The sequence below is a fragment of the Engystomops pustulosus genome, chromosome 2 (genome assembly GCF_040894005.1).
Source record: "Engystomops pustulosus chromosome 2, aEngPut4.maternal, whole genome shotgun sequence".
In the NCBI taxonomy this organism is placed as follows: Eukaryota; Metazoa; Chordata; class Amphibia; order Anura; family Leptodactylidae; genus Engystomops; species Engystomops pustulosus.
The window spans coordinates 198,967,646-198,994,815 of record NC_092412.1 but is presented as its reverse complement, the minus strand read 5'-3'; the positions used below and the strand labels follow the sequence as shown (position 1 = coordinate 198,994,815).

The window sequence follows — 27,170 nt, the reverse complement described above, 5'->3', positions numbered from 1 at the left end:
TTTGGCCACACTGATATCTAAGCATTTTTGTTTTATAGGAGTTGCCTTGTCTCCTTAAGCCAAATCCTATTTAAAAAATAAAGTAATTCTGGAAAATTACCAGAAAATTGACAGGCTGCTCTACTGAAGTGGGATCAGCTGTTGTGTCATGTTGATATGACCTAATGGAGCATGGTATAGGCCAGTGATGGCTAACCTATGGCACTGGTGCCAGAGGTGGCACTCAGAGCCCTTTCTGTGGGCACTCAGGCCATCACCAGAGAGGACTCCAGGTATCTTCCTGCAGTCCCAGACAGCCCAGGACTTGCTGTGCACAGAGCTATTTTAAAGTGACAGCGCTACCTGGGACTATTTTCTGCTTTATTGGTGTCCTCAGGGGCTGGTATCAATTAAAACTGTGACAGAGAAGGGTGTATAAATCACAAATTAAATTTCTGTGTTGGCACTTTGCGATAAATAAGCGGGTCTTTGTTGTAGTTTGGGCACTCGGTCTCTAAAAGGTTTGCCATCACTGGTATAGGCTAATATAGAACATCCAACCTATTCAATTTATGTAACGGCTGTACATCAGAAAATCTATTTTTGATGACAAATATTTTTAATCCAATATTAACACTGTGATCAGAATATAACTAAGCACTGTATATTTAAAGTGGTTTTCCCATGAAGAAAAGTTAAGCCCTATCCACAAGGGGTCCGCCGGAGGTACGTGGGACCTCATCAGACACCTTGTTTTTGTGATCTGTGGGGGTCACAGCACTGAGAACCCCACTGATCAGCAGGTTAGGCCCTATCCCATGGATAGAGCTGAACTATTCTTTGTGGGAAAACCCCTTTAATCAATGCAAGAGAGAAAAATTTTTTTAAAGGATACAAGATGGGCAGTGAATATAAATACCAAGAAAGAACTTACAGTATCTGCATCTGCATCAGGGACACTTAAGTGGGTCCATTTCTTGTCTGAGATTGGCTGGGTATTCTTATAGAAAGAAAAGAAGCAGACAGTAGCAGTGACAGCAGAATTAGAAACTAGCACACCAAGAGAAAAGTCAAGAAAGTGAAGAAGTGTTGGAAGGAGATTCCCAGCAACATAAACAATGATATATCATCTACAAGTAGGTCCCACCTGACATAAGCATTGGTCTCACAAACCATCACTGACAGCTTATCCAGGGCAGTAACAGAATCACAATGATATCCTTCTAAATTCTGGAAGATTCAGCCTAATGCAGAACAAAGTTTTTTAAAGTAACCTGTAGGGTTGTAGGGTTACTTGTAAGTCAGTGAGGCAAAGTCAGTGTAAGTCAGTGAGGCAAAGAAAAGCCACATTTGTTTCACTCCACAGGGCTAAAGAATGGATTGTAAAATATGTTCTCCTATTTTTAATAAAGAATTTTGAGCAAAAAAGTTTGAATGCCATTTTTGTATGCCGATCTGTGAAAATACATTTTCTTCATCATAAAAATTGTACTCACAACATGCAAAATACTATTCTTCTGATTAGTGCACAGGAAATGTAATAGTATTCCAGATTCAAAACATTTGCTACCTGGCTGGGATAATACCTACTATTGGCCTATTAGTATACTATACAATACTATACTATACTATACTATAAGTGTTGTGTGACTACACAACAATAGGTTAGTGAAATTCCTTCTTCTACCAACATTTTATCTTCTTTTTTAATATTTTTACATGGTACAAGAAGACAGAGCGGCTGAACGTGAAAATATACCAAGTTATTTCGGCTTGACTTGCCTCTTCACTGATTTAGCACAGAGAGCAGACACCTTAGAAAGAGGAAAAAACCTTCCTGTCATTACATTGATAATTAGGCAGTAATGACATTTCTTCTAAGAGTATCGAAGATGGTTTTGATGTGCCTTATTCAGCAGTGATGTACCACTGAGTTAAACTATGAGATACCGTCTGAGAATAATACCTAAGTACTTCACAGTCTCACTGTGTGACAGAAGACCATAGTAATATCGTGATCCACACTGTGACAAAGACATCTATAGAGGATTATGCTACTCAAAAAGCTGTGTCTTCTAAAAAAAATCTTTTTAGGATTAATTCTTGATAAAATAGATGAAAAAGATGGGATACAATGACATGAGTTAATTACATGGATTAACACTAATAATAATCACCCGATATATATGTACAGGCGGTCCCCTACTTAAGAACACCTGACTTACATACGACCCCTAGTTACAAACGGACCTCTGGATGTTGGTAATTTACTGTACTTTAGTCCTAGGCTACAATAAACAGTTGTAACAGTTATCAATAGTGCCTGTAATTAAAATTTATTGTTTATCCTGGTTCTTATGACAATCTAACATTTTTAAAATCCAATTGTATTGACTGGGGTTACAATAATAAAGTATACGGTTCCGACTTACATACAAACTCAACTTAAGAACAAACCTACAGAACCTATCTTGTGTGTAACCCGGGGACTGCCTGTATTATATTTTTACTATTTATATGACTACAAATTACTTTGTATGATATAGTATAAACTGGAAGTGAAGAATTGAAGTAGTAATTGAACAGAATTGTATGAAGATAATAGTGGATGGACAGGTAGCAGCCGCATCTGGCAATGTTCCTCATGCCCCTGTGTCACACAATCTGACGATAAGTATTATAAATGGCACAGGCGTATAGAATGTGAAGATGTAGAATTCATGGGTGATCTTGTAAGGTCAACCAGGTCAGCATAACGGGGCCAGTTTATCAATTTAAGAATTATGTTGCAATTTCCACCCAAAAACCTTCTGTGTCACTATTATAAAGGGTTTTAGACAGTTTTATTTTACTTTTACAACTCGTATGACAAAAGATTGTGGCCTCCTAAAAGGTGGCATGGGTTTTTTCAGGAAAAATCAGTGTGCTAGAAGTTTGATGCAAATTTCTGATGTAAACGAAGCCAACTAATAGGAGGCGCAAAGCCTTATACTACACCAGATTTATCATTCAGAATCAGACACTGAAGGTGATTCAAAAAAGGTTTGAGGGGAAAACTGTTGTAGTTGCTCACAGCAACCCATCAGCACTCAAGCTTTCATTTTCCCACAGCAGTTTATAAAATCAAGGGAGAGCTCTGATTGGTTCCCATGAGCAACTTTAACAGTTTTGCCTTCAGACTACTTTGATAAATGAGGCCCACTGTGAAAAATGTGGCACAGTATGAGACTGTCTAGTCTAACTGTACACTGTCTTACCTTACGACACATAAATCTGCCCCACTATTTGTGCAACTGCACACGGCTCAAATATGGAAGGACTCCCATGTCACCCTAAGGTTCTTCCTAATGTCTATTAGATTATATGTAAATCCCTATGAGACTATGTTGTGATATTTGTATCATCAGCTTCTTTTTTCACCTCGTAACAGCCTAACACAAAATTATATGTTACCAATCCTATGTACAGTAACCCTTTGATGATCAATGTTGTGAACTGCTGCGTTTTGAAGCTTTTGTTAGCATGTAGAGACATTGTGTTGATTTTTATTACTAGAAATTAGCCAAAGCATGGACCAAAAATTTGTACATCCTGAAAGACAGCACAAACACTATAGAAACAGTCTGGTCTTTACTTACAACAGAGTATCCACTTCGTAAACTGGCTGGTGCATGTACTGCAGTGTCAGCAAAATCCTCTTCATGTTCATCGAAATATTCCTAGAAGAAAAAGAATACTGTTATGTATATTAAATATACAATTAAATATATGAAAATATATATATATACAGGGCTGGCGCCAGCACTGGACATTCCCGGGCAAGTGACGGGGCCCAGGGCTGCTGGGGGCCCACATAAGGCTGTACATAAGCAATCTATAGGGAGTGTGGGGGGAAATTATATAAAATAACCATGAGGGGGCTGATCAGTATGATAAACGGAGGAATATCAGGAGACAGTTTTAGTTTATGAATTTTTAATTCCACCAAGTGAGGGCAAAGGGGCCCACTGAGGCTCTGTTGCCTAGGGAAACCTGTAGGCGGCCCTGTATATATATAGGGCCCCCTACCATTATAAATGGGCGTATATATATATAGGGCCCCCTACCATTATAAATAAAAATTCATTTATTGTACATGCACTGCTAACTTCAAATCTGTCACGTACATTTTGCTGATAAAAGGCAAATTTTAACAACACAACATTGTTGTATATTTCTGGACAGAATTTTGTTAGAGGAGACTTCGTTTATGAGAAGACCTCTAGGGAAAAGCTGTAAACTGTGCAGAGACCCAGTGGCATATTTCATTCCCCCACAGCACTGACTGTGATTGGAAATTGAGCATAATACAGATTTCTACTAGCTTTCGGACTGTTCATGTATTGAATTCAAAATTCTCAAGAGGACATGACTTCCTGTTATCTATTAAAAAAAATCCTATTTCCTTAAAATGTGACTGTTAGAAAGAATGAAATTAAAAATATCAGACAAAATGTATTGTGGCATTAAATATTCTGTGACTTTGAGGTCTAAGGACTTGCTTGAAAAATACATTTCACAAACAAGCCTCAGTGAAGTAAAGTATTTTTTTATTCAATCAAGTAGATTAGCAATTGGTCTCCAGTATTTCATTACTTTTAGTTCTTATCTGAGCAGAACACACATAAATGCCGACTGAGGAGACAATTTTAGTTTTTCCAGCTCTTGGCTCCGATTTGAGTTAATTTGCTAACAGTGAATATCACAGTTTCCCCAACACGAGCAGACTGTGGAGTCTAATAAGGGAAGCTGTATCCTGCAGCTCTGTTAATGCTAATCAATAGTGTGAACATTTGGCTTTGCTTTATCTTGTGTGAACCAGGGCACTGCCGGTTATAATCAGCTCTGCTTACCCAATATAAGATCACAAAGGGCTAATAAGATTGACTATTTTGCCTTGGTGGAGGAGCAGACACATTAGAACACACAGTGAAAGGCTCAAGCTTAATGTAGAATGCCTATTACTGAAAATGTGTTTCACTGGCTAAAGATGTAGCAATGAAAGTTTACAATCTGTCCATATAATTAACCATTAATGTGTTGTAGTCTTTATATAGAGGAATAGCCAGTTGCAATTGGTCTCATCAGTATAAGTGTTGTTCTAAATGTTTTCTACGAATGTTATGGCCCCATTTTGTACTAAGGCCTCCATAAAAAGTCATGGGCCAATTTTACCTACCGCAGAGTGACTCGTATTAAAGCATATTCACAATGTACACGTCTGATATAACTAGCTGTACCATAAATGATTAATATATAATATATTAGAAATATATAATATAATATAATGCTCTCTTATGAATGCTACAATTGCGGTCAATTCTAGTCCGCAGTGAGCACACACTCAATGTGCAACAAAAAATGATTACAATTATTTTGACTTAAGATATGTTATCAATAGCAAATCGGTGCTAGTCTGGCATCTGACCACCTCCACAGATCATCTGTGTAATCTGAGTAACTGATAAAATGCTTTATGTAATTGTTTTAATTACCATTTGCTTCCAAATTCTTGACATTTTAGGTACTCCCACCCCACCCCTTATTTTACTGACATATATCCTGGATCCCTACCAGGAACCTTTCAGAAATTTTTCTTTATTCTGCTGTCTGCGATTTAACATCTTGTTTCTTACATTGTAAACAGCTGTATAAATCAAAACTATTTTAACCATAAAATATTTTAACCATGAAGTTACCATGTAACTTACATTCTGTATCAATACTATTATATCTAGATTTGAAAAAAGAACTTTCACCAAGCACAGCTGAATGACACACCTCATCTGATTACATTGTGTTCCTGATCAGCGTTTCTTTTTTTTTAAAAATGATTTGCACTCTTTCAAAAGGTACCATATATACTCGAGTTTAAGCTGAGTTTTTCAGCACAAAAGATGGGCTTATACTTGAGTCAATGAAAAAAAAACTCTGTACTCACCTTTCTGACGCACCCCACAGGTCCTCCTCTGTCTAAAACTGTCTATACCGACTCGGTCCTGTCGAATACACCATGCAGACACACAGCCACTTGCCGATATCACAGTGTGTGTGCCGCCATCCACACACACTATGATGTCAGCAAGGCACTGGCAATCTACGGGGGATGCAGGAACTGGCTATATACTCGGGAGCAGGCACTGGCTATATACTCGGGGGCAGGCACTGGTTATCTACGGGGGATGCAGGAACTGGCTAAATACTGGGGGCAGGCACTGGCTATATACTGGGGTAGCAGAAGGCTGCAGGCTGTATACAGGGGGTAGTCACTGACTATATACAGGGCATGCAGGCGCTGGCTATATACTGTGGGCAGGCACTGGCTATATACTGAGGGCAGGCACTGGCTATATACGGGGGGGGGCAGGCACTGGCTATATACTGGGAGGCAGGCACTGGCTAAATACTGGGAGGCAGGCACAGGCTATATACATGGGGGCTGCAGGCTATATAATGGGGCAGGGGGCTGCTGGCTATATACAAGGGGGCAGGCACTGGCTATATACAAGGGGGCTACTGGCTATATATAAGGGGGCTACTGGCTATATACAAGGTTGCTATATACTGGTTTTCCCAGTTTATTGGGTTAAAATTAGGGGCTTCGGCTTATACTCGAGTATTTACGGTATGACTTTAGACATTTAAATATGAATTATTTAAAGTATAACTGTAAAGTTTATAAAGTTTTTCCTATAGCTGAAAACTAACCTTTTTCCAATATACAGTGGGTGCAGAAAGTATTCAGATCCCTTTTAATTGCAGACAATTGGTAAGATCTCATTAATGTACACTCTGATTCTGCACCCCATCTTTACAGAAAAAACTGAAATGTAGATATTTTTGCTTATTTACTAAACAAGAAAAACTGAAATATCACATGGTCAAAAATATTCAGACCCTTTGCTGTGACACTCATATTTAACTCACATTCTGTCCATTTCCTTCTCATCCACTCCTTTATAGTAGTCGAGCTGAGAGACAGAATTGTGACAAGGGACAGATCTTTCAAGGTTACCAAAAAATTTCTGCAGCACTCAAAGTTCATAAGAGCACAGTTAAAGGAATCATGGGAGATGAGTCTTGGTGAGAGAGGTAAAGAAGAACCCCAAGATCACTGTGGCTGACCTCCAGAGATGCAGTAGGGAAAAGTTCCACCATGTTAACTATCACTAAAGCCCTCTGGGCTTTAAGGCAGAGTGTGCCAACGGAAGCCTTTCCTTTATACAGTTTGAAAAAAAAAAACCCATAAAGGACTCCCAGACTATGATGGTCTGGGCGAAGATTGAACTTTTTGGTGTTAATTCTAAGTGGAATGCTCATCCCCTGCCAAATACAATCCCAACAGTGAAACATGGTGGTGGGAGCATCGGGCTATGGGGGCGTTTTTCATATGCAGGGACAGGACAACTGGTTGCAATTGAAGGAAAGATGAATGTGGTCAAGTACACAGATATCCTGTATGAAAAAACAGAAACAAAGCACACAGCTGAAATAACACAGCAGTGGCTGCAAAACAACTCTGTGACCATTCTTGACTCGCTCAGCCAGAGCCCTGACGTAAATCCAATTGAGCATTTCTGGAGAGACTTAAAAATGGCTTCCACCAATGTGCACCATCCAACTGCAAGGAAGAATGGCAGAGGATCCCCGAATCCAGGTGTGAAAAACTTGTTGCATCATTCCCAAGAAGACTCATGGCTATGCTAGCTCAAAAGGTGCTTCTACTCAATACTGCGCAAAGGGTCGGAATACTTATGATTATGTGATATTTCACTTGTTTAATAAATAATATTTCTTTATTTCTGTCAAGATGGGATGCAGGGTGTACGTTAATGAACAAAAAAGAATCTTTTTTGATCTTACCAGTTGGCTGCAATGAAACAAAGAGTGAAAGCTCTAAAGGAGTCTGAATACTTTCCGTACCACTGTATATGCTTTACTGTATTCCACCTGTTTCTCTGCTAATTCTCTATTTTCAGCCTCCGTCAGCCTCTCTACATTCTGCCCCGCATACTGCTTGTTCAGAACAGTCTGTAGAGTGAAAGGGTGTCCCACTGTCCTGGCATCAATTTTCATGCCATATAGATGCATATGTGTGTGTAATAATCTATGTGTATAGGTCACTGTAATTGTAATGCACTTTAGTATGGATGTGAGGATGTAAAACTAACATTGAATTATCTTTCAGGTTAGGGATGCATCTGTGTTTTACGTTAGTAACATGGAGGAGATAATTTAACCTAAGATTCTGTGTCCTGATTTTCTGGGTTGATAGTGGTAGAGAGCAGAGCTTAGCCTTATGGGAAGTGAGGGAAAGCTGCTCAGACCTCAGTGTCCTTAGCTGATGTCACAACCAGGAAGTGCCCGCCTTACTTTTACTAAAAGAGCTGGAATTGTTGTAAAAGGCCTCCCAGCAATCAGTATATACAGCCCCCAGTAATCACTATATGCAGCCTGAAGCAATCACTGTATACAGCTCCCCAGCAATCACTTTATGCAGCCCCCAGCAATCCCTATATACAGCCCCCATCAATCACGATACATAGCCCCCAGCAATCACGATACACAGCCCTGAGCTATCACGATATACAGGTTCCCCAGCAATCACTATATACAGCTCCCCCAGCAATCACTATATACAGCTCCCCCAGCAATCACTATAAACAGCTCCCCCAGAAATCACTCTATACAGCCCCCCATCAATCACTGTATACAGCCCCCCAACAATCACCATATACAGCCCCCCAGCAATCACTGTATAAAGTTCCCCAGCAATCACTATATACTGTGTTACAATGAGCTGTGCACCTGTGTGACCATGGTCAAATTTCAGTCCACTGGAAATGAACACTAAAGCTTTTTATAGAATTACAGCAAGCAGAATTGATACAGAAAGTATCAAAAGTAAGTAACACAGAAAGTAATTTATTTGCTGAAATGGGAATACCCCTTTAAGCAGTTTGCAAACAATGTTCAGAATGTATTTGAACCCTAAGCCCAACAGCTGAGCATCCCCACACAAACTGTTTTAGGAGTAGAAGATTTGGAGGTGTGAGCCTCAAGGAATCTAATAAACAATATTATATGTAACTTAGAAGAAAAGCAGAGTATGCAGAAAAGGTCAATGTGCATTTATTTCTTTATTTGTTTTCACTTATACATATTTCCAAATTTTAACAATTAGAATACAAGATGATAACAAATGTTAATTTGGGATCTAAAAATGGAACCACCTACTAAATTAGAACACCGATTCTCCAAGCTGGGTAAAGTGGATCATTCATGACCATGAAGATTCATTCATACATGACAATGGTCATTTTGTAAGAGTTCAATAATCAACTCACCAAGTTAGTGTTCAATCCTCCTGGGACAGATTTGCTTCGAATGCTTGCCGTTTCCCCATTCCCATCTGCAAACTGTCTGCTGAGGTCCAGCTCTGACCGACTGTGATCTGCAAACAATGGACAATAATTATTGTTTTCCTGGTCAGATGTACTATTTATTACTTTGCTTTACTGCAATTATTTCTACTCTATAGAAAATAACATAACTGTTAAATTTCTGTCCTGTTTTACATGTCACATTATGCTCTATAATCAAACAGTTTAAACTTGATGTACTACAAATTGTGAGAACCACAATATGACCGCAACGTCCAAATTTACACTATGGGGCCTGAAGTCTAATGGACCTGTGGGTCTTTCTTCATATATATGGTTGCGATAAAGACTAAGGCGGGGTCAAGGCCACCCCATCAACCTTAATCTGGCACTGTAAAACTCTTCTCCATAGCAGCTCCATTGTCAACAAATAAGGTCCTGTTCTCTAGATATGCCATTATTGCTGCAAATATTAAAGGTAATCTACCACTTAATTTCACCGCTACAAAGCTCCATCGCTGCTTTGTAAAGGTGAACCTCGATATTGCAGCCAAACATTTACATTGGATCAGAAGCTCCTTTGTTTTAAAACTTTGTGTTATCTTTATGTTAATGTGGCAGAAGTCCTCTGGCTTCATGCTTCCGGAGCATTTCTAGCCCCAAGTCAAAACAGAGGAGCATATTGATCACCAGTGTAAAGGTATGTCTTTGATGGTGATGTTTCCCTACACAATGCAGTGATGTAGTTTTGGAGAAGTGAAATTAAGTGGCAGGTGTCCTTTAACATGTACTTCCCAAATCTGACTTTACTTATAGACAACATGGAGTGGTGAACATTAAAGACATGGTGCAGTACCGAGAGGTGTCCACTGTTTCTGTGCGCCAGAGCCATGGCAACTCAGTCCAACAGTATGGGTTCTGGGGGCTGCTGGATCCTGAACCCTGCCAGTGCTGCGTTGCAGCAACTTCACGTTGTGCCACATCCAATAGCGTTGAGACCCACTAAAACTAGGTCACCATGAAGGGGTTATTGGGCTTATTAAATTTGATCAAAATGTAATTAAGAACCTTGAATTTGTTTTGTTAATTTAGCCTTGTGGCCTTAGATCATTTTATATTGTGTGGATGTGCCCTCCAGATTTTTATCTTGTAGAGTATGGTTATAGTGCTAGAGTAATAATTTAATGTCACATTTCATATGCTTCTTTCAAAGAATTTATAGTGCAGAAATTACGCTGATTGCTGTGATCTTAAATTGGCACCCGGTATCAAGAATAGATATGAATTGTTAATCTAATATATAAAGCTGAGTGTAAGTGTGGGTGTGTGTAGGTAAGTCCGCTAAAGGAATCTGCACATTATGCACAATCACCACTTTTTGCACAGGAGCTCTCAGTGACTCAGGGAACGTCATAGACCAGGTTTTGAATTAAAATATTCACCCTGCACTTTCCAAAATACACTTATTAAACACCATATACATGAGCCATTGTCTGCTATTTTGCCACAGCTCATTAATATGAGTTCTGAGCTATGATTGGTTACTATAGGAAGAGTGAGTGGATAACAGGCAGAGAAAGAGTGACAGAGAAACAGGCAGGAAGCACAAGAGACAGAGAGAGTGAGTGAGAGACAGAGAGACAGGTTGTCGCTCTGTCTCCCACTCTCTCTGCCTGTCCCTCTGTCTCTCACTCTCCCTGCCTGTCCCTCTGTCTCTCACTCTCCCCGATTGTCTCTCTGTCATTCACTCTCCATGTCTCTCACTCTCCCTACCTGTCTCTTTGTCTCTCACTCTCCATGCCTGTCTCTCCCTCCCGCACTCTCCCTGCCTGTCTCTCCCTCCCTGACCGTCTCTCCCCACTCTCCCTTCCTGTCTCTCTGTCTTTCATTCAGCCTGCCCGTCTCTCACTCTATCTGTGTCTCTCACTCACTCACTCACTCACTCACTCATTCGCCCTGCCTGTCTCTCTTTCAATCACTCTCTCTGCTTGTCTCTTTGTCACTCACTCACTCTCCCTGCCTGTCTCTCTGGGGGAAATTTATGATATGTGTCTGAAAGCAGAACTGTTTGTTTTGCCCATGGCAATCAGAGCTCAGATTTAAAGATTTAATGTCCCCACACCTATTTATAAAATTAAAGCAGAGCTCTGATTGGTTTCCATGGACAACTAGAACAGTGTTATACTCATTTCCTATAGTATCAAAGCTCGGAGCTCATATCAATGACCTGTGGCAAAATAGCAAGCAATCATGGCTCAGATTCTATCTGTCACAGCAGTAGCAGACAATAGCTCCTGTGTACGGTGGTTAAGTGTATTTTGGAAAGTGCAGATTGAAAATTTCGATTCAAAATTAAGTTTATGATGTTCCTTGAGTCACAGAGAGCGACTATGCAAAATTTGGTGATTGTAAACAAGATGGTGCAGATTCCTTTAGCGGACATACACACACACAAACACTCAGCTTTATTAATTAGATAATCTACTTTATATTAATGCATCTATAAATCTATCATCTAGCTATATATCTATAGCATGTTCATATTTATCTTCGTAGGCACTATACAAATAAATAATTATCATCAATCTCCCTTACATCTGTCTATCTCCTATAAAATTCGCCTATAGTCCCATATTACAGATTGCTTTACCATACTACTGTTTGTAAACTACAAAGTGTTATTATTGTGCTAAAGGGAGCCCCTTATTGAATAGGACTATTCAGAAAATTGTTTAAAATTGTTTAAAACCGGCCCTGTACAGAAGCACCGACATATAATAAATATGGCGTACATGGTGCAGCATTAACAATAAAAAAAGCTGTCTAAAAACTGCCACAAAGCCAATAATAAATGCCCCCCAATATGTAGGTTTTTTATTTATGCAGATATCCCCAGTTTTGAACTAGATGGAGACAACAGCACAGATATTTCAGCAGATGTATGAGCTGGCCTGGTGGGATTTCCAAATCGGAGCATTATGCCTCAGGAAGGAGGTTACAGACAGAGTTACATAGTGGAACTAATCAAACCTTCATGTAAAATGAAGATCTACTTCCAATTTTGAAAATGAAATATTTATTTTTGTTGATATAGTAAGAAAGCAGTAAAGAGCTTCTTTGCCTTGGTGAAGATGACAGATAATATGCTAAATCTAGGTGGTTTGGATCTCTGTAATGGAAGAAATGGAGCTCCAACATGTACTAACATGTAATATGGTATAACACAGAACTTTGAACCTGAGTAAATAAAACATCAAAAGCCGTAGTTACAATTTAAACTGATTTAACCAACTGAAGTCACATGGTTTATAGAATTGGCTATCATTCAATTTACATCATTGATAAGGAGTGGTAGTCCACACCTGTTATAGAAAGAAATGATATTTACAAGTCACAAATCTGCTGTACACAGGGTTGAGCTGTGTAAACAAATACTGTAAACCCTTCTGTCCACAGAAACTTGTGTCAGTCAACAGGAGACAGGGCAGAACCAACTTTTTCCAATGTTTAACAGAGGGAATTCAAGCAAATGTGAAATGTAAGTATAACTAATGTTTTTGTTATTTATATGAATATATTCAACCTATTTAAGGCTGCGGCCACATGACAGAATCACTGACACTCTGTTCCCATCCCTGTAAATTGGAGCCTAACAGCTGATCAAAACTGGGAATGCCGTTTGTCAGGGCTCCATTGATCTGATATTGATGATCCACCCTAAGGATAATCATAAGGACCTTTAACATGAAAAATCCAATACAATGTTCTGGAGCAATGATCACATACCATATACACTCTAGTATAAGCCTAGTTTTTCAGCACAAAAAAAGGGTTGAAAACCCAAACTCGGCTTATACTCGAGTTAAAAAAAATATAGGTTTTACCAGATTTTTGTGGTAAAATTAGAGGCCTCGGCTTATACTCGAGAATATACGGTATCTTACTGTAAAATGATTATTATTTTTTTTTTTAACATTGACAAGTTGTGCAGACACTGTGGTAGAAAAGCCAAAAGTGATAGGGATTACTATTTGTTTTATATATTTAAATATATTTTTGGTGGTGGGATAAAGATTTATGTGGGAATATCAACCACTGAACACGCAAACGTTTCAGAAAGTTCCATCACACTAATGAGTCTTAGCTTATAGTATACATATACTTTATAAAAATCTTGTATAGCATACATACCTGATGCTATAGATACCCGTGATAAAGCCAAGGAGGGAGTGCCGGAACCACGTCTTCTATGTCTATTTCCTATGTCTTCTGGTATACTAGAACTTGATTTCATTGCACTTCCTACTGACTGCTAAAAATAATACAAATCCGAATATAAGTAAAGGCATCTTTCTTTTAGAACTCATTTCCTTTTTACCTTATACAGTGTTTCGAAATTCATACACCAAATTTGGGCTCATTCAGACTGGAGTTTATGAGGTCCGTACGCCATATTTTTTTTTTGAGGATGTCATATTGACCCAATTATTACTATGGGTCTGTTCTCACATCAGTTTTTTTTTACGGATGTGCAGACAAAGAAATAGCAGCATGTAGGGACGTAACTACAGTGGTAGCAGCCATAGCAACAGCTATGGGGTCCACAGTGTCAGGGGGCCCCAGCATCCGAACTGACACCCTAAAGAGTGGAGGATATGCATCATTATATCCATATTATGCTGCACTTTGTACATCATAATATGTATGTAACATATATGTGATGTATATATGCTGCATCTGTGATGTGTATATGTTGTGTGTGTGTGTGTATATTTCGTTATTGCAAATACTGTATGTGTGTATATATGCTGTGTGTTTGTAAATGTCACTGTATGTGTGCGTATATGCTCTATATGAGCATATGTGCATAAGTTTACAAATGTGTGATTGTAACTTGCATGTGTGAATATACAAATATGTATAATTTTCAAGTGGGAAGGAGGGCCCTTCCACTCCTAGGTACACCACTGGCAGCATGCACTAATTTTTAATTTTTTCTCACATGCAGACCACGGACCTCCATAGAGGACAATGGGTCCATGAAAAAAAGGAATGGCACACGAATGACATCCATACGCAGTCCGTTTATTCTCAAATGTTGCTAGGCAACCAGCTGGGCTATTTTTGTAAAAAAAGACGGAGTTATTATTATTATTTTTAAACCCTTAAATAAATTTAGTGAATCCTAACTATTAAATGAATAAAGCACACATGCTATAAGTATACATAGATTTGTGCAATTTTCTGTGTCATTTGGCTTTGAACATTGCACATATATGGTAACTTGTTGTCCATTGACACTTGGTAGGCTGCATACACTGTTTTGCCAATGTAAAAAAAAGGTGTACACCCTTGCTAATATTTTGTGTCCACTTCTGGCTGCAAACATCAATAGGGAGAGCTTAAAACCTAACTACAAACAAGTATCAAAACAGAATTGGAACCTACAATGAGATGCTAAAGATAAACATTCATGAACATAAAAATAGACCATGACCCTTTCACCAGTGGATAAAGGGAGGATAAGGTAAGTGTGCAGGGACTGCTAAATAATGCATAAGCCCTTATGTGGCATATTAGAAGGGAATATCTAAAGAGGAGAATCCTTTTGGATAAAAATACAGCTCATGTCAGTATGACAGTAATGAAGAGAAGTCTGACAGATATTTATCTGGTCTGACAGAACACAACACTCACCGTGTGGCTATAATTGGAGGTCACGCTTCGCTTACTCGGTGTGGGAGAACTGCGATGCACTACAGTGCTTGTGCTGGTCCTTGAAGTGTTGCTTTGCATTGCCGTTTGTGAATTGATGCTGCCATTAGGGTCTAAGGAATGGATACTTTCACTGAAATGGGAAAAATATATATGTAAGGTATACTGGCAAATTTCACACAAACAAAGGCCCGGATATATTAAACTGGCTGCACTGAAAAGAACATCTTTGGAGCTTGCACATGTAATTAAGAAGTTTTTGCGCCATTTTTATGTCGACAGAACAGAAAAATGTGCACCTAAAGGGGTCTGGTAGTATTTAGGTGGACTATTTGACACATTAAATAAAACAACTCACTTACATGCACCACTTAAAAGGTGAACTCCGTCGGACCTGAGCGAGGAAGCGACACATTCATATCGGGCACACAATCTTAGTGAATCGCGAAACAGTGCATTATCGTCAGACAAAATAAAGAAAAATTAATAAAAATTAACTTTTATTTCTTTCATGTAATAAAATCAGAGCTATGTCTGTGTTGTCAATTATTGGGGATATATGTGCAAACCAAAAAAATTTTAAAGTATCAGTTCAGCCCTGATACCCCCTGAGGACGCCAGGAATATGGCGAAATATGTCGGGGGGGACTGATTGAGCGGCTTATGTTTTAAACAGTGGTGATAAGGAGTGGGACTATCCAGACTAGGCATATGTCAGACTGCAGCGACATATAGCACCAGGATATCTTATTCAATAATAGAGAACACAGGGATTCAAACAGATATAAACTATAAAGACAAATTTTCCTATATTCTATATAGGCAGCAAAAGTAGCAGGGCATGAGATAGCTACATCTACAATTAGGGGCACAAGTGTGGATGCAGACTCTGAAAAAACCTCTCTGGAGGTACAAATAGAGCATGTGTGACTGCTGGCAACTAGTGGACAGGTGAAACTCACTACTAAACTAGTGGTTTTTTTCATAGGTATAAGTGACCGCTGTGACACTCTATGAGCTCCACACCAGCCCTTTAGAATCCACAGCTGGCTTTGGAGAGATAACTCTCTTTTCCAATAGAGGCACAAGCGTTGTTACACACATACACCTCCAGCATCGACCCCAGTGTTTCCTTCTATGGTGTTCCAAAATTAAAAACCCACTCCCACCACGGAAACTTTTAAATCTTTTCGGTTTGCACATATATCCCCAATAATTGACAACACAGACATAGCTCTGATTTTATTACATGAAAGAAATAAAAGTTAATTTTTATTCATTTTTCTTTATTTGGTCTAAAGACCTCTTGGTTGCAGAAATGTAATTTGAGTAAACCCACTAAACCATTTATAGGTCCAGACCATAACCAAAATCTCTTGATCTTTTCTACCTAAAATCTGCTGTTAATTATCGTCAGACAATGCACTTTCGTTGAACTCTGTCGGACGGAAAGTAAAGGGGCCCCAATATATTAAAGGTGCACCTAAAAAAAAAAAAAAAAAAGGTGCACAGTCCTCCGAGCAGTGCCGGTGTGCCAGATAATTGAAGACCATGGACCAGTATTCTGGACACTCAAAAGGCAAACTGCACATAGTGCACTGCTTTTGATAAATATGGGCCAAAATGTTTACTAAAATCAACATAAAAATTGGTTCTATCAAGTCTAAAAAAATGCATATTTTAGAGATTAGCCACTTTACCTGCAATAGAACAACAACAGCCTATAGACAAAAGTGGTCCTAGTTTTGGAAGGAAGCAGGCATGTTTACCTAGTCTCGTACAACCCCTATGACTTTAGGTTGCCAGCGTTTCAATGCTGCTGTTACCACCACCATACATGATTTTACATGAAAAGTTGAAGCATACTTCATTGGATACTACATACCAGATTAAGTCTGGACACACACGGCTGAGCTTACACGGTCTTAGTGCAAAGTGACTTGCATTGAAGATTTCAAATCTACAACATGTCATTTTATTCTATATATTTTTAATGTCGGATGCAACGCAAGGGCTACAATTCAGATAAATATAGCATAACCTATTTTGGGAGATTTTTGTGCCACAGTCATGCAGTGGAAAATGTCCATAGCTTGAGGCTGTTATATGGAACCTCATACAGTATTATATGTTTATGTGTGCCTGAGGCCTTAGCGTAAGCAAAGTGTTATAGCACAACATTTATCTCTCAGAAAAAAAACTGAACTGACAGTAAGATTTAATCAACGGAAACCTTACCGAACAGAAATAGGTGAGCTTCGCTTTGATTCCGAGCGGGAGTCGATTTTAAAGCTCGCTTGACTGATTTCATCAACACCATCCTGACCATTGTGTAGAAACTCTGCTTGTGAAGCTTCTGGGAGATTATAAATATCTTGTCTAAATCAGGAATATTAAGAATAAAAAAATGAAAAATCAGGAATAATAAAAATTAAGAATAAAATAAATCACAAATATGATCTGGCACATCTGGATGATATGAGAAGCAATTGGTCACCCTACAGACATTTGCTTGCCAATTAATGCCAAAATAATGAGATCTGCCAAGTGGGATGTGTAAGTTATGAGCGGCCACCAGGTGGTACATGTGAGTTTCACTGAAGACAGATTTATTATCAAATTAAATTGGAGCTATATAAATCCATCTCCAGGAAGTAATCCCCTAGTGGGGGCTGCAAGTGGCCAGAATTTTATTATTTTGGGAAGCAGAGGATTGGGAACTATTAATATATAAATAGTGGTCTGATGACTATAAAAATATATACATAGATACAATTAGTTAATCCAAAAAATATTCTTTCCAATAATATATCTCCTAGGTCACTCAAAAAATTACTGTCCCAAGACCGCACCAAAAATTACACCAATAAATGGCTACCGAGTTCTAGACCCAAAGCGTTTTTTTATTATTAGAGAAACATTTCTACATATACAATTTGTTATTATTCAAAAACATTTCTTAATTACAAAAACATTATAGGGGAGAAAAGAGAGGGTTTGACACAAGGAAGAATAATAAAAACAAAAATGGGCCGCTGGGGTCTGGTAATCACAAGTTTACAATTGAAATTTCTCTTGTAGCACCTTACATAAGGGGCTTTTTTTCCTTTTTTCTTTTTCTGGATCTTGTATTGCATTTATCCCTGCCATGCCACTGTATCTTATTATTGCACTATCCCTTTAATTGAGCTTAGATCTGATCTATGGGCATTTAAATATTAAAAGAGCCATGTTACATCATTATAACTGGGTTTGCACTTAATGATCAAACAGCCCAGAGGAGCAGGAAGGCTTAGCAGTGAGGACCCGGCGCCCCATGGAAGACCCTCATAGATACAATTAGGTATAAAATAATTTTGGCTATTGAGAGCTAAGGTTATATGACTAGTATATGTAACTATTTTCTGCATCACAAATCATATGTCCATCATAAAATCGACACTTGCTGGTCACAGCAGCCAATCAGAACTTTATATTTTTCATTAAAGATTTTATTGGCAGTTGGGTAAAGATTTGTAGCTGTTTTTTATGATCTTTATTTCCTGGTTATGTCATGACACAGAAGGAAATCCCCTTTCGGCAAATCATCAGTTACAGCAATGATGAACCTCAGAAAGTGAGCGGCTGTGAGTTCATTTCCTGTTGTGGCAAAACAGGACCAGGAAGTTTTAGCAACTACTAGTAAGTTATAGAATGGCAGTAGCAAGGTATGTGCTAAGCATGTAACCAGTATGCCCCTTCGCCTCAAAATCTTATCCCATCTTTTTTTTTTTTTTTTTTTTTTTCATCCCACCCCTGCTTGTAGAGCCCTCCCCCCCCCTGATGATTGTGTACATGTACTTAATCCGTCACTTCATAAGAAGAAATAAAAATAGAAGAAGAAAAAAAAAAAAAAAAGGGAAAAAAAAAAAAAAAAATTCTCTCTCTCAGCTCCCCTCTCCCCCCCCCCCCCCCCGCCCAACCACCTTGATGAACCTAGGTGAAATCGATTTGGAAATAGCATATCTAGGATACAAAGACCATGGGAATTGATGCGTCAGTCTAACCCAAGATCATTTTCTCCTCCGGGGAGAAGAACAGCTCTATCCACCCATGCCACTGTTGTTTATATTTCTGTCTCCCCGTTAAGCTGTGCCTCTTTTTCACTAAACCTTCAGAAATAATTGTTTTGTTGGTAATACGTTTCCATAACGAAACCGAGGGAGGGTCTGGGGAGGTCCATTTTTTAATAATGCAGAACCTTGCTAAAAATAATAATTTCCTGACCACGTAACTCCCCCTCCCCTCTCCCTCATACCCCTCCCAGATACCCAAAACACAGGTCAAAAAATTCGGTGGGATCTGCATGTCACAGCACTTCCCAAGTTCCTTGATAATATCTGCCCAATATTTTACAATATCCGGACAAAACCAGAAAAGTCCTTTAATAAGTTGTAATGAATGCATCCCAGAAGATCATTCCACTGAAACAAAAAGAAACTAATTGTCTGAATCTTAGATTTAGAAAAACAAAAGGCAGGATTTTGATTGGTTGCTTCAGTGTGCACCTGAAATACTTTGCATTCAGAAACAGCTGACATTGACCCAAGGCTATTTTATAAAAAAAGACATGTGCTACCAGAGGCCACCTTGTTCAACCCTGCCCACATTTTAGTTTTGGCACATTACACACAGTTCCACCTGGATTAAACATTAAAATCGTACTTCAGTGACATCTAATCCATATAAAGCAGACCATTAAGTACTCTGTCATTGTGTTTCTTTTCCTATTTCGAACATCAGAGAACTGTAACAAATGATCAAGAAGTATTGACTAACAATGGGGATTACTAAATTCTTCACCTTTCAGAGCGTGGGATCGATGAGATGCTTCTCAAGCTCTGTGCATCGTAGTTTGAATGAATGCTGATTGCATCTTCTCCACTTCTTGTCTGCTTTCCAAGTCTTCTGTCAAGACTACAAATAAACAGGAATCAATGCGTGGCTTTTCACACTGTATATTCCTAACAATAGCAGGCGGAAACACCCATTAGGTTTACAATGCATATAAAATAAGCCTTTGCATATAAATTATGCATTCTGAATTTCAGGAACGTATGGATACCTGTCAGACATGAGAAGATAACCTCTTGTGCTACTGCTACTGGCTACTGCTTCAGATCCAGACAGGTTAAGCCTATATCTCTAAGTAGTATATATCAAAACTGTGACAAATGGGAATAATGCAGATTATAGTGTTTCTTTCAGGTTGCTGTGGTGCTCTATTCCTTATTGCAGCAGAATTAGTATTCACAGGCGTGTAGAAGAAAAAAGAAATGGCACTCACCACCTTGAGATCTTCCTTAGGCGTTTATTTTTATATAAACATTTTGCGCTGGAACGTACCAGATGAAGCGTGTTCCAGCGCAAAACGGCTGTCGTTTAAGTTTTTTGTGTTGTCCTGCACTTTTTGTCCTACTGTCCCTTTTGCTTGAATGGCATGTTGCCATGCTTTTGTGAGTATATAAAAATAAATGCCTAGGGAAGATCTCAAGGTGGTGAGTGCCATTTCTTTTTTCTTCTACATAACCTCTTGTGCTGATTGTAGAACAAACATCAGAAATGACAGCTACCCTCTCGTCCGCTATCATTAGCATCACTGCCACACTACTCTATAATTAATAAAGCAGTCTTCTCTTTAGTTCCTAATATGTCCTTCCTTTGTGTTCTTGTCTAACCACATTTCTTGCCAAATTCTCCTATAATTGTGATTTAAAGTGTCATGTGCAATGTAAGGTATATCACATACAGTGCATGTACATCATAGAAAGGGAAAGAAACAAACTAAACTAAAATGATCTGTATGCTCTTGAGAGTACATTTGTACACACACAAATTCGTTTGTAAAGAGGTTTTTGGTGTGCATCTTATAGAATTCCCCTTTTATCAGTGGATTGCATACTGAATGGGGTAACAGCATTACTACATGTGAACTATGAAGAATTGCAGTACCAGGCACTACCACAGTTATGTTGGTTTGCTGTCTTCAAACTTGTCTCAAAATTTGTGCTTTTTTGCCCACTCATTCCACTTTTGACTTAAGTCAACTTTCTCCAAATCTATCATGTAAATCCAGATTTGTTACACAGCTCTATTAAAGGAAACCTACCACTTCTGAAGGTAGGTATGAGATGCAAACACCGGGCACCAGCTCAGGGTGAGCTGGTGCCGGTGCTTAGTCTCGTTAGTGTTAAAACCGCGGTATCGCGGTTTTAACACTTTTTAAACTTTATAGCAGAAGCTGCTTCGGCGCTGCGTGCGCACGATCGTGCGCGCGCCTACATTGGAAATGCCGCAGGCGCCACGGTCGCGCGCAGCGCCGAAGCAGTTTCTACTATAAAGTTTAAAAAGTGTTAAAATCGCGATACCGCGGTTTTAACACTAACGAGACTAAGCACCGGCACCAGCTCACCCTGAGCTGGTGCCCGGTGTTTGCATCTCATACCTACCTTCAGAAGTGGTAGGTTTCCTTTAAATCCAGATTATAAAATTTTATGTGCAGATCCTCTCCAGTCCCTGGTGATGCAGAATAAAAACATAGGAACTTTTTGCATCAAGTTTACAACTTTTTTGTGACTATTCAGTGAAATTTGCCCCAGTCTGTCATGGAAAACATTCACAGTCTCCAGGACTTGCGGGGACCATTATAATATGAAGAATTCCTTTAACCAGTCTAATAAAGTGATAAAAAATTGGGATGGCATTGTATTAGAAATATTAGAAATTCTTTCTGCAAAATAACACCAGAATAATGATTATTTTAAACTACACTATTATTTTTGGTGTATAATATGGGCAGACTGATAATTCCCTCGTAGTTTTAAGAAATTGGCATTTACTAAACGTCTACTCCATTTTATTTCATCTCACCCATTGGCACGCGGCTGGGATCTTGTGCTTCGCAGGCTCTGTGCATCATAGTTGGAACGTATGCTTCTACCATCCTCGCCTTTTCCCGGATGCTGACTCGTTTTTCTGTCAGGAGTACTGGAAAGAATGAGTTTGTGAGCAAACAAAAAACGAAGGTTGGCAGATTTAGTAGAAGAAGCAGAATTGGTGCAGGAGTAACACAGAATATAATATGTCTGCACATAACACAAGCATGAAAACTATGGAAGGTTCATTCATGGGATTGTTTAGGAGATTATTTAATATGGAAAAAAATCTATACTCACCTAACCTGTTAAACCTCCTTCTGCCATGGCATATATAAATAAATATATTTATGGCTTTTACATTGCTCTTATAGAGCTGCAGTAAGTTTTATACACACATCAGTTGGATGTCTATAGCTGGAATAAACTAGATCTATAGAAAAGGGAGTAGCTGCTATAGATAAAAGCAGGAGAGTTCAGTCTTATTAAGGCCATGTGTATAGGATTTTCTTATGTTTCACATATATTTCTCATCTGCCAAGTTGTGAGGTCATGTATGTCCCATTGACTTTAATTTCAGAAGAAATATTACCATGCTCACATAGGTCTAGAAGCTTATATTGTGTGTGGTATCTAATGTCAATATTTTACAATTTCCTCAAGAAATTGAGGTGGCTTTCAAATGAGTTTATTAATAACTTCCCTTTGGAAGGGGTGTCCCACCCATATGTACAGTCAGTACCCTTTGCTCTCTGGAATAACTCTAAAAATTAGCTCCTTCTATATAGAACTTCATTGTGAACACATTTTACTAAACATGTTTTTCTATTTGGTTGATTGGGAAAATATATATATCAGCCCTGTTGAATTTCTAGATCTAAATGCTTAGTCTGTTCCTATGTTTAAGCAGGTAGGAATGTATACCCTGTAACTACCATAAATAATTTAAAAGGTACTCTCATCTAAAATACTGTAAATAATTCATATTTGTTTTGGTATTTTATCCTCAAATTTATATATTCAATCCGTTCATAACATACAACAATCTTCTGTTTTCACAGTCCATTCTCAACCCATGTTTGTAATATGTCTATCTTGATTATATGTGTTTATATGTAAAGTTTTACCTCAAACGTTTTTTGTACAATTTTTTTAACATGCAATTTGGGATTATTTCACATGCTTTAAATGTTTACAATTTTGCACATAAACCTGCTGGACATTGTAAGTTTGAGCTATTACTTTGTTTTCTATTTAAAATTTTTGTATTCAAATTTTATTGAAATGTATTGGTTATATGCGTTCATATGATGCTTTTGAGATGTGTTTTTAAACACATTGCAGAAATGCATGTGTTTTACATGTTCCCATGCATTTGGCTGATGAGAAAGTGTTTTTTCTTCATTGCTGGAAGTGTAATCAGCTGTGAAAATGTTAACATGTTTCCCTTCACTTCCAACAATGAAGAGAAACGCTTTCAAACCAACCAAATGGATGGTAACATGTAAAACTGATGCATTTCTTTGATGCATATAAAAACACATCACAAATGCCACAAGTGACCGCAGCCTCATACGTCGTCATCGCCCTGGAGTGTGACCAGAGTGCTTAAAAATGCAGGTCACAGCCTCAAATGCAAAATTTACAGTAGTGTCCACTCCTGTATATAACCCCCCTCATTTCCATGTAAATTTGAGTCATTTGCAAAAAAAAGAGAAAAGGAGAAAAGGACCCTACTAAAAGTCTTATTTATACAGCAAAGAAAAAGATATAAGATACATGTTCCCCAATGTGTATGGATTGACTGCCTTGAAAACATCGATATTAGTATGATTTTTAAACCAGCGTACTTTAGTGATTCTAACATTACTTCAAAAATAAAGACAGGCGAGATTCAATGAGAAAAGTAGTGCACATGCATGCCACCAGCTCTGGAGAAGGAGCTACTGCGCATGCACAAAGGTCTGAGGAAGGCAGCTGGTGCGCAAGTACAAACTGTATCAGCAGCACAAATAGGACGTGCTTGGAGGTGGGACAACAAAGGTTACTGGGGCATGGAGTAGCCTTTGCTCCCACAGCCCGGGGAGGCTACTCCACCCCCAAGTAGCCTATGCTGGTAATTTGCATATCTAATGTATAAAGCTTAGTGTATGTGTGTGTATGACTGCTAAAGGAACCTGCACCATCGCATTTACAATCACCAAACTTTGCACAGCCATTCTCTGTGGCTTAGGGAACTTCATAGACCAGGTTTTGAACAAAAAATTTCACTTGCGCACTTTGCAAAATACACTTATTAGCCATTGTCTGCTGCTGCTGTGGCAGTAAAACACTGAGCCATGATTGGTTGCTATTTTGCCACAGGTTATTGATCTAAGCTTTGATTGATTACTACAGGCAATAGGTATAAGCAGGGCTGCCATCTTGGGGACTCACAGTACCCACTAACCCCCCATACCCGGTCCCTATCCGTCTGAAAAAAATAAATCCCTGCCCATCAGCTCCCTCTTCGCCTCTTCACTATGATGCAGCGCTTATGCAGCCGCGTGACGTCATAATATATATGTTGGGCAGGCACTGACAATATGATGAGACACTGCCACTTCATAGCGATGTGCCGGGCCGGAAGAAAAGAAGATGTTGCTGCGAGAAGAAGGAGCCACAGGGCTGGGGAGAAGAAGCCGAAGAGGAATATTGATTTTTTTTCAAGAGGGCCCTGCTGTGAACATTATTGTAATGATATGGGGGCGGATTTATATAAATAAGGGACATCTTGGGTAGACATATCATTAAAAGGAGGCATCTGCAGCGGACATTTCCTCAAAGGGGGCATCTGTTGTGAACTAGGGGTGGCCGACTGTGGACTGGGGGGAGCTGACTGAGGACTGAGTGGGCACGTACTTGGGCTATCTATATACTGAGTGGACATGTGCTGGGGCTATTATAGTAGTGTAAGACCTGCAGCCCTCCCCCAGGAATTAAATTAGTAATTAAATTCCCTGCATCCCCCTTAGTATTAAAATACCCTGCAGCCCCCCTAGTAATAAAATGACCTGAAGCACCCCTAATGAAATTTTCTGCTGAAGTTCCCCTATTAGTGCAATGCTCTGTGCAATTTTATACATTACCTTCTAATATGGATTACTTACTGCTTTCCAGAGCTATCACCCTCTCCAGGTGCAGGCACTGTGGTGTTCTCTTTGATATCAATACTGGGTAGTTCAGTGTCTTCCACTTTTCTAGCTTGCACTGTAGAATAATAAAAACACTTCTGTTTGTGGCCATCTACAGTATTTTCCAATAATCCTCCAAAGAGTTTGAAGCTAAATGTCAATGCCTTGGCAAATAATGTACTAACTCTTATGCCAAAGCTTTGAGAGCAACAACCGCCTCCGGCCTTTTGTAATATAAAACTGTGATTCACTAATCAGATTCTTTTACTGTGAAGAGACACTTGGAGGTCATCTGACAGCTTTCCTTGGTCTGGCTTGTAATTATTAGCGAAAATAACTAGTAGCACATCTATAATAGACAAATAAGACATATTACATAAGTTTTGATATTTTGTTTCCATACACTTGTATAAGGTGAATTTCCAAATGATGTAGAAGGAGCTCCAGTGTTATGAGAGTGCTTACACATACACATTAACAGTACTGTACCTGCTAAATATTCTTTAAAAATGACAATTTTTTTCATATACAGACATATATTATTAAGACTCATGACAGCAAACCTTAGCAATTTTCCATATTAGTCAGAGCTTCCAGACATGTTAACTTTAGCAATGGGTGCTGATAACTAAAAGTTTGCACTGCTAGTAATATAGGTAGTTTTATACCAATTGTATAGATAAAAGTATAGATTTAATTCTGCATTATTGAAAAATGACATGTGTTATCACCTACTAACAGCACTAACTTTCTGTTGTAGGGGACAACTGATAAAGGTCACATGACCTAAATGCCCATCTTATATGAAAAGTCAATGAAGTCAATAATGTTTGCTTCCATTGTACTCACTAATTTAGGGGAAGGTTTATAATTTCTTCTTAAAGGGAACCTACCACCACGATTCTACCTATAAAGGTAGATCGAGTGGTAGATGGATGTAAGGGACGTGAGGAGAGCTCTTTTTAGAGCTAATCCTCACGTCCCGCTAACTTTTAATAAACTTTATTCCCCTAATATGTAAATTTACTTATGCGGCTAGTGGGGCGTGGAGTAGCCGGGAACGAGGCTACACAGCGCGGCTACTCCACGCCCCAGTAGCCACGTTACTCCTCCTACCCTATGTGTGCGGCGCGCAGCATCCGACAAGCCGGAGTTCTGCACATGTGCAGTAGCTCCGGCCTCGGAGCTGTGGCTGCTCAGCCGCGGACCTACGTTCTGCGCATGCCAGCATGTCGGGCGAGGGCATGCAGCTACGAGGAGCTGCGCGCCGAACACACAGGGTAGGAGGAGTAACGTGGCTACTGGGGCGTGGAGTAGCCGCGCTGTGTAGCCTCGTGCCCGGCTACTCCACGCCCCAGTAGGCGCATAAGTAAATTTACATATTAGGGGAATAAAGTTTATTAAAAGTTAGCGGGGACGTGAGGATTAGCACTAAAAAGAGCTCTCCTCATGTCCCTTACATCCACCTACCACCCGATCTACCTAATAGATAGAATCGTGGTGGTAGGTGCCCTTTAAGCCTTTTTTCTGTGACTTTTTCCCCTATGTTTATTGGTGTCTATGTTTCCCCAATGTTCTACTGTGACTATAGCTGATTCAGCAACTGTGACTCTGTGACTCTTTTTGTTACAATTTGTAGTGCAAAAGCAATTCAAGTTGACGGAGTTGTAAAATGAAGATTATTTAATAATTCCTTTATTTATATAGCACACACAGATTACGTAGCGCTGCACAGAGCTTGCCAAATCAGTCCCTGCCCCCAATCTAATCAACCCACCAGTATGTTTTGGAGTGCGGGAGAAAACCCACACAAACACGGAGAGAACATACAAACTCTTCGCAGATGTTGACCCTGGGACTTGAACCCACGTTCCCAGTGATGCAAGGCTGTAATGCTAACCACTAAGCCACCGTGCTATTTTTAGATTTCAAGAGCCATTGCAAGAGTCTTGTCCTAGCTGTGAAGC

General features: G+C 39.1%; 1 protein-coding gene across 5 annotated transcripts in view; it reads right to left on the bottom strand.

The window, feature by feature from the left end:
• SYTL5 (synaptotagmin like 5) overlaps nt 1–27,170 on the bottom strand; it is a 158,613-nt gene that overhangs the window by 40,063 nt on the left and 91,380 nt on the right. For 2 of the 5 annotated variants that reach the window (XM_072137799.1, XM_072137800.1), the window contains exons 5-13: nt 25,180–25,279; nt 22,026–22,142; nt 19,959–20,072; nt 17,355–17,495; nt 15,099–15,249; nt 13,593–13,713; nt 9,366–9,472; nt 3,618–3,698; nt 914–979 (exon numbers count right to left, since the gene is read on the bottom strand). In XM_072137799.1, coding sequence (XP_071993900.1) covers nt 914–979; nt 3,618–3,698; nt 9,366–9,472; nt 13,593–13,713; nt 15,099–15,249; nt 17,355–17,495; nt 19,959–20,072; nt 22,026–22,142; nt 25,180–25,279 — 998 coding nt within the window. The remainder of the gene's footprint in view (nt 1–913; nt 980–3,617; nt 3,699–9,365; nt 9,473–13,592; nt 13,714–15,098; nt 15,250–17,354; nt 17,496–19,958; nt 20,073–22,025; nt 22,143–25,179; nt 25,280–27,170) is intronic. The other 3 variants (XM_072137801.1, XM_072137803.1, XM_072137804.1) reach the window with 3 other exon arrangements.